Source organism: Chelonia mydas, chromosome 5, assembly GCF_015237465.2.
Source record: "Chelonia mydas isolate rCheMyd1 chromosome 5, rCheMyd1.pri.v2, whole genome shotgun sequence".
Classification (NCBI taxonomy): Eukaryota; Metazoa; Chordata; order Testudines; family Cheloniidae; genus Chelonia; species Chelonia mydas.
In genome coordinates this window covers 128,875,050-128,883,778 of record NC_051245.2, presented here as the reverse complement: position 1 = coordinate 128,883,778, position 8,729 = coordinate 128,875,050, and the positions used below count along the sequence as shown (strand labels likewise).

The 8,729-nt window shown below is 50.0% G+C and overlaps 1 protein-coding gene across 1 annotated transcript; it reads left to right on the top strand.

The window, feature by feature from the left end:
* The first annotated feature begins 4,512 nt into the window (after positions 1-4,512).
* Positions 4,513-5,277, top strand: LOC102940653. The gene is given in 3 exon segments (XM_037903129.1): positions 4,513-4,615; positions 4,618-4,714; positions 4,986-5,277. Coding segments are annotated over 3 exon segments (492 nt in total).
* Positions 5,278-8,729: the final 3,452 nt, after the last annotated feature.

Here is an 8,729-nt window from a genome sequence, read left to right as displayed (position 1 = left end):
CCCTGCTTCTGGGATAAAAGGAGTGAGAGCAGCTGAGGGAGGCTGGCTGAGTAGCTGGCCCCCGGTATGGCCAGCTCAATCAGGGCACAGCTGGCCCTGATAAGGGGGCTGTGAGTCAAGAGTTGGGACAGTCTCACTCCAGCTTGGAGTGGGAAGAACCTGGCTGCCTGGGAGCACAGGGTCCTTTGGGCAGAGCAGTGCGGGGGAAGGGCAAGAGGAGCTGGGGCCTTGTTAAAGGCCTAAGGAGGTACTGGGGCTGTAGAGGTGCGGCCCAGGGATAGGCAGAGGCAGCCGGTCCAACCCCTTTCCGATGATGAGTGGCCATTACAGACTGCAGTTTGCCCAGAGAAAGGGGTCTAGATGAAGACTGGTAGTAGTCACTGAGTCAAAGTGGGTATGGGGGGGTTGGGGTTCCCCTGAGGAGGGGAGACCCTGAGTGTGGGGGCACTGCTGTGGGGCAGCACCCCAAGGTAAGGGGCACCGGGTGTGGGAGAGACACAGGGCCACAGGTGGTGGAGACAACAGGGCTGGTAACCAAGGGAGAGAAACTGACCAGCTGGAGATGCTCTGAGGCTGGAAGGAGCTAATTCCCGGACTGACCAGCAGGAGGCGCCATGGCGCTGAGTGCACACAGTGCTACAAGCCTATTAAACAGAATAAATAAAACGGGATTTAGAAATCTGGATTGTGGAGTAGTTATTAATGGAGCTGGTCAAATAGTTTTTTAAAAATAAATATTTTAGAAACAAGGGAAAGTTTGAACTGGAGCCTAAAGGGAAGAGGGAGCTAGTGGGACAGGGGGTGATGCAGTCAGAGTTCTTTGAACACCAGACACCAAAGCACAATGTTCTGAACATGCTGGAGTCTGGAGAGGAGGGACGCGGTAGCCCACTGGGAAGTGAGATGCATTCAATGAGAAAGGCGAGACACACATGGAGCAGGCCTCTCAGCAGAAGTGGCCCTGAGAGGGTGGAGTGCAGATGCAATGTGGCGCTGGGGATAATAGGCAGAGCTGTAGGAGATATGAGAGGAGCTGCAGAGTTCAAAGTCAACAATTACCGGAGCCAGATTAAAGCTATCCAAGTCTCTAGGCACACCCTCCAAAGGGGAACCCCAAGGCCCTGCCGCCACATGGGGTGGTAGCAGTACACACGGCTCCACATAACAGCCACCTGCAGGTCTGGTGGGAGTTCACCACCTCACCTCTCCTCCAGGATCACCAACCCAAAGCAACCTCCAGGACACCTCTTCTTGTCTGAGACAGGCGTCAGGCTGCCTGGAAAGGAGAGAGGATTCAGCCCCCATTCACCTGACCAGAGGGCTGTGTGCGTGATGAATCCTGCCCACACCACACTGCATTCATGAGGGGATAATGGCAGCAGGGGCCTACCACATTCACAGTCTTCTCCTGGGGTGGTGTCGGTTCGGGAACCTTGTGCAGTGGGTCTTGGAGTAAAACACCCCTTTACGATGAACGAGGCAGCACATACTTCACTAAGCTATTGTTTTAAGCTGTCTGCTTGGGTCATAAATGAGGACAAGAAACAGAATATTTTTTAATAAGTGAAAGTTTCTGTTCTGCTGTCACGTGGGACACCAGGAGCAGCCCTAGGCTTAAGCTTCTAGTGGCCATGCCTGAATCTGGGCCTGATAATTAGAGGAAGTTTATGGAGAATGGATGAAAATGGAAGGCCAAAGTCAAGAAATTTGTTCTACTAGCCACACACTATGCTGTGAACATAGAAATGTAACCCCCATTTGGTGCTAGGTTAGTGCTTAATGGGCACATCTCAGTTAAACACAGAATTTATTTGATCGCGGATGGTGCAGTGTGGCCAGTCTGCCTAGCTGAACTCACCCCAAGTAAGTTTTTCCTTTACTTGGTTCTAATATTATTGTACATATCAAATTCTGATGCATCTATTGTTCATCCTTGGTGTCACATAAGCTGCCAAATAGATGTCGAATGATAATGAATTTGGTCCCCACCAACCTGAGCTAGAGGCAGAAGATCTTATCTAATTACACCATGCAGTGCCCTCTGACAAGGAGTTAGTTATAAAGCAATTTATCTTCCTGGCAGAGACTGGTGGAATTCTGAAGATTAAACCTGGAGTTTCTTCCTTTTCCATAATATCTATGGGGGCGGGGGGGTTCCTCAGGGCGAGTTAGTTCACTTTTGAATACATAGCTCTAGGACACTGCAGAAGAGCAATGCACCAGCCAGCATGCCCCCTCATGGCTGGTCGTGGCATAGCAGACTGTCCTTCTCCAGTACCTGGAGTGATCTGCTTCTTGCCAATTTGCACTTCGGACAGGTCCCCCACCCCTTTGTGGGGTAACAGAGCTCTGCCAAACAAATAATCCAGCAGCTTCACACCAGGTCTTGGGCCTGATTCTGGACTCAACACCCTCCGTATCAGGGAGTTTCATGCCATCCTCCTTGGGGTCTGGTTGGGGAACCCAGCCCCCCTCTCTGGGTTCCAGTTCAGGAACACTGGAGCAAGCCTCTAAGCAAGGCTTTGCTTCCTCAGACTCCTGGCTGTCTTCTTGGACCACTTCGTAACTGATCCGGTCTCTAGGCCCTTTCCCTCAGCTCCTTCCTAGGCTCTTACAGGCCTCCAATAGCTTTGTCCGTGGCGATCCAACACTCCTCTGTCTCCCCTCAGGCTCTCTGTGTGTTTGTGTCTCTCTATTGACCCTTTGGTAGAACTTCTTTCTCAGGAGATCATCCCCAGGCCCTTCTGCCATGAAGTCCTTCCTATATCAGTCACGCAACTCCTCCCCAGTTGGGCCTAATACTAAATTAGGCCTGGCCCACCCTACGGGTCCAACCAGGTGCACTAACTGGTCTGCACCAGTTAACCCTTTGTCTGCCAATGTGGGGGTATACACTCCACCACAGACAGGAAGAGCATGAAAGATAAATCCACACCAGCTTCCCCAAGTTTATACTGTATCATGTCTTCTTGCAAGAAATTAGACGTCGAAAACTGGTGTCAGTAGAAAGCATATACAAGGCATGGGCGGCACGTAATGGAGGCTGGGGGAGGGGCAATGGCAGATTACTGCATCGTCTCACGGGGCCCTTGCCCAGGGGCCCTGGCCACTTAGGGGCCCCCAGAAAAATCTCCCCCTGCCACGGCCCTGGGGCTGGAGGAGCTCTTGCTCCCCAATGCAGCCCCGGGGCCATGGTGGGGGCACAAAGCTTGTCCGGTCTCAGGGCCACAGTGGAGTGGGGGAGGGCAGAAAGGAGTGAACAGGGGACCGGGCCTTGGGGGAAATAGATGGAGTGGGGGCAGAACGGGGGCGCTGAAGGGAGTTCTCCAGATCCCAGCTTTACTACCTTAGGGCAAACTGAAGTGAGCTGTAGCTCACGAAAGCTTATGCTCAAATAAAAATTTGTTAGTCTCTAAGGTGCAACAAGTACTCCTTTTCTTTTGACAACTTCTGTCATCCAAGGGAAGATACTGGTTGAATCCCAGGTTCTGGGACACAACTGACAAGCCAGCCGTCCCTTCAGGGTGCCTTTTTAGATACAAGGAGACATCTGTCTGAGCCGGTAACCCGTCAGCATGACTGGGAGAGACAGACAGTTAACCCTTCCTATCCTGAAAGAGAAGGTTTTCCCTGTCCAGAAGGTGAGGTGTGGCATCACCAGCAAAACTCCCCGGTCTTTGAAGCAGGCACAATGGGGCAGTGCGAAGGCTCGGTGTACCCATCAGGTACCTTGTTGGGCCAGAGGGGAGCATTTCCTACCCTGACAGTTATTCCTATGGTCAAAGGGGAGATGTGCTTTACTCTAGGGGCAGATTTTGGGATGGCAGAAAAAAACTCTCCTGGCATCAGCCCAGGAGGGCAACTGGGAAATCCCTTATATCCTCCAGATTCTCCTTCAAATCAGAGGCAAGGAAGCTGCTATTATCAAAGCGAACCCTTTGATCAGCTAGGGCATGAGTCTTACCCTAGACAAAGAAAATGGGGCCATGAGCAGCCCTTGCCTGAGGGCAGCCCAGCTGGACAACATGGGAACCCACAGTACATCCCATGTGATCTAACAGAGCAGCAGGTCTATTTCCAGTACTCTACAGACAATCCATTCAGCCTTGGGGGAGATTTACTGTATAATGAAATTAACCCCTGGGCTCCTGAAGAGAATTTTCCAGCTTATGACATGCCCCTCCCTCCCAAAGCAAACGGGAAATATTCCATTTCATTCTAGTGGTGTGTTTGGAAGGAGAGAGCACCCCCTTGGGCAATTCGTGGGACTAGGAGTATAATTCCCAGCTACAGAGCCTTCCGTCTCACCAAGGCAGATCGCGATATTCAGAATGATATTCCTGGGGCCCTGAAAAAGGTTTATTAGGACAGACAGAGACTGCACCGTACCCCAATAGTTTCCCAGCTGGGTTTAGAGAGAACCCAAAGCATCTGGCTGGTATGGCCTCAAAGTACGGGTGTGTCCAGATGAGAGGGTTTGGTTCACTGGAGCAAGGACACCAGAACGTCACCATGTCAGTCCCAGATGGCAACCCAGCAGATCACAGAGGGAATGCAGCGTATCCTTCCTCTGGCCGTTTGTGCTGTGCAGGGAATTCTCCAGCACCAAAAGAAAATCCCTTTTTCCGCTACACTTTCCCCCGGTCAGATTCTCTTCCTGGGAAGAAAGAGGAAGCTCACAATATCCTGAATGTAGTAACTCAGAGCATGCCAGGCATGTCTGATACCCAGCTGGTATTCAGACTAGTCAAAGGAACAGCTCACTGGTGCTTGGAAACCGCCCCCTCCCCCTCCCCCTCCCCCCGCACCTAGTCCACAAGAAAATGGAGATGGAACATCAGATCAGAAAAGGAATACGCCATACTCTAAAATCACATTAGGGCAGAAAGAGAGACATGGATTCTACCCTGGAGCAGGTGCAGATCCAATTAGAAATCCCGTAAAGGGGATGGACACAATGTCCTTGCACAAATCTTTGGAGCAAGTCAGTTCAGCAGGAAAAATGGTGAAGCGGTGCCTGAAAAGCTTGTGATGGGGCCATTAAATGTTCCCGAAGAAGGGCCATTGCAGGAAGGACTCCAAAGTGCAGCTCTGGGTAGCGAAGGTGATAGGAAACAAAACCATGCAGCACATGGCTTCGGAAGGATACCATGCTTGGGAAACAGGTTACCGCAGTATTTGGCCAGCACTGTAGCACCACCTGGTGACAAGACACGAGAACAAATAATGCCCCCTAGAAAAGCAAACACTTTGCTTTGGAAACCAAGGCACTGCTAAAGGCTGAGCTATCAAATGGAGAAGAAAATCCTTCTCCATCCATTTCTCTAACAGGAGATATGACAAATGACCCAGAGGAAAGGATGCCAGACTGTCTACTATTGCAAAACTAACAAGTGCAAATTGGCCTTTAAGATCAGAGAAATAAAACTGGCAGATACCTTTGTGCTGATGTTGCAATAAAAGTGATGCTATTATCTTTAATCTCATTAGAAACATACAGGCAGAGTGTGTGTGTGTGTGTGTGCAGTTTTCATGCATGCTCTTGTCTGCTAATTTTCAATACATGTAAAATTTCATTAGTATAAATCTAATACCATCCTATCCCTTTAGAAGGGATTTGTGCTTCGCACCAATTGCTTTTGGAACAACAGCAATGTCAGCTCTGCACCAAGGGTCCCCCTGGTTTTGAAATGTCCATATTCTTTCCCTTGAGGGACCCATGTGCCATGAGCATACAACATGAATGGGATGAATTCTCAGCTCTGATACTTGGATCCTTCTCTGCTTGCACCAGATGCCAATGGTGCTGAGATGCAGTGTGTGGATCTGAGAGGGGAACAATACCCTTAGGAGAGCAGAGCAATAAAAGCATTGTCACTCTCCCTGGAAACAAATCTTTAGCATTCCTTGTGCTACACAATGGCATCCCTGAATAGAGCCCTGACTCAGCAAAGCACTTACTGCACTGCATTAAAATCAATAGGACTTACGCACATGCTTAAAGTTAATCATATGCTTGACTGCTTGGCTGAGAGGAGCTGGTTTGCTGAATCAGGGCCACAGAGCAAGGGTCTGTGTTGTGCAGAAGGTCAGACGGGATAATTATAGTGGTCCCTTCTGGCCCTAAAACCTATTGAGTAACTTTCACATAGGACATCCAATAGTCATGAGAGGATGATAGCTAGCAGCCGCTGGGGCTTGACTTCACAGAACCTTGCTAATGAACATATTGCTAGCGGTACTATTGAAACCATGGCACTGATCAGGATAATGCTTGGTAAGCATTCGTGGGATTAAGCCTCTGGGCTGGCTTGAAACAGGCAGTCTAGGGGGGAAATCTGTATGGCCAACTGACCTCCTTCTAATAATTCTACCTTCAGACAACCCAGAGAGTAGGTCAAAAATGCTCCAGTAACATCCCCAGACACTGCACCCTACAATAGTGTTTCTACAGGGGTTTGAGGCCAGCACTGTTGAATTGTTTTAATTAGAAAAGTAACAAGTTTAACAGAATTTGGAGTTTGACTAGATAAGCTAGATACTGCAAGGCATTTTATTTCTATTAACCTACTGCCAGTGCTGCCTATTCCCAAACAAAAGTTGTCGAGACAAAAACCCTAAAAGGATGTCTGCTGCTAGGAATCAACGCTCCTTTTAAAACCAATGCTTAACCCCCTGTGAAACAGGGCAACTTTGCATATCAACTGCATTTGTTGCACTCAGCATAAGTGCAATCAGTGCTTTTGATAACGAATGGATTTTCTAGCACTTTCAGTGCTATGCACTGTGGCTGCAGAAGCTAACAAGCTTGAAATACAATCAGTTAAAGGTTCACGGGAGGTTTTTTCCATTGATATACAACACAAAGACTTTCTCTTGCAAGAGAGCAGTTGATGCACTTGTAACAAGTGAATCCATAAAAGATATATACTAGAATAATGAGAATGGTTTGGAAGGATGGAGATAAAACTCTCTATTTCTGTTTGTAAAAGGCAGGTCCTCTACGACAGAGGTGGGCAAACTACCGTCCACGGGCCACATCCGGCCTGCGGGACCGTCCTGCCTGGCCCCCCGAGCTCCCGGCCAGGGAGGCTGTCCCCAGCCCCTCCCCTGCAGCCGCAGCGCGACGTGAGGCCAGTGCTCTGCAGTGCCGGGCAGTGCGGCGGCAGCGTGGCGGGCTCTGGCCGGGCGGCGGGGCTTTGCTGCTCTGAGCACCACGGTAAGGGGAGTATTGGATAAGGGGCAAGGGGTCCCCAGGGGCAGTCAGGGGACAGGGAGCCGGGGGCGGGGGTTGGATAGGCATGGGAGTCCCGGGGGGGGGGCTGTCTGGGGGCGGGGGTGTGAATGGGGGTTGGGGCAGTCAGGGGACAGGGAGAGGGGGGGTTGGATAGGGGGTGGGGTCCTCGGGGGTGGTTAGGGGCCGGGGTCCCGGGAGGGGGTGGACAGGGGACAAGGAGCGTTGGATGGGTCGGAGGTTCTGAAGGGGGAGGGAAGTAGGAGGGGAGAGATAGGGGGTGGGGGCCAGGCTCTTTGGAGAGGCAGAGCCTTCCCTACCCAACCCTCCATACAGTTTTGCATCCCCGATGTGGCCCTCGGGCCAAAAAGTTTGCCCACCCCTGCTCTACTATGATATCATAACACTATTGTTATACTTCTAGGGTGAAACTCACTCATATGCAGAGGATCAGCACTGGACTATACCCCATTTAAGTCCCAATTAAAAGCCCTCGAGCTTATGCATCACTTAAACCCTATATTAGCTTTGTGCTGGCCCACTGCACAGGGAGAATTTCACCCTCTGTCCTCCAGTGGAGCTAACGTGGAAGGATCAGTGAGATTGGATCAATTAGAGCTGGGCAAATGCAACAGAAGAAGCCGTAGTTTGTAACAGGAGTGGAAGGTGGCACTTCACCCACTGAGGAGATCTGTAATCTAGTCCCTCTCAGCAGAGGGGTAAGAGATGGCTCTTGACTCATTCTGACACGATTGCCAAAGCAATGCCATCCTCCCAGATACCCAGAGCAATGGGCCTTTCACAAATCAAGCCATGAAGATATTGAAGGGAACATGCTTCCCCCCACACACACACACACACAAAAACCCCCAACAGGTTGTAAAGTAAAACTACTGCAAAGAAAATCAAAACAGTTTAGAACTTCCAGCTATGGGGCTAGATTATGGTTTTACTGATATGACAGACAGATGGTATGACCTGGCTCTCAGTATCTGAATGGGAGAGAATGCCCGGCACTGCCTTGGTCCATTAGATAGCAAATTCATATTTAATATAAAAATTACAGCTCACTTTTCAAAGCCGTTGCTAAGAGATTTGGATGCCCTTTCCCATTAAAATTAACGGGCATCAATGTTTGCTCTCCCAAGGAGAATGGCCGTGAGTTCCCGCCGCTCTTTGAAGCGCAGTGTGTGCATTTCTCTTTAATTTGCACACTTCCCACACGGGAGCTTCAGAAGTTCAAGGAAAACACTTCATTGCAAATGTCTGTGTTGCCGTTGTGTCTCAGCGCTGCTTGCAGGAGAGGAAGCGGGGCTTCCCGACAGGTCTTCAGCCAAATCTGCAACGTTGCCAGGATCTGCAGATAAATAAAAGGAGAGGCAAGGGTTATTGTTTGACCCTGTCAAATACTCACAGCACGGTTATGTGTTTCTCACAGAGGTCCGCATACAATAACTCCTGAACGGATCAAACAGATACTGCCATTCATTTCATT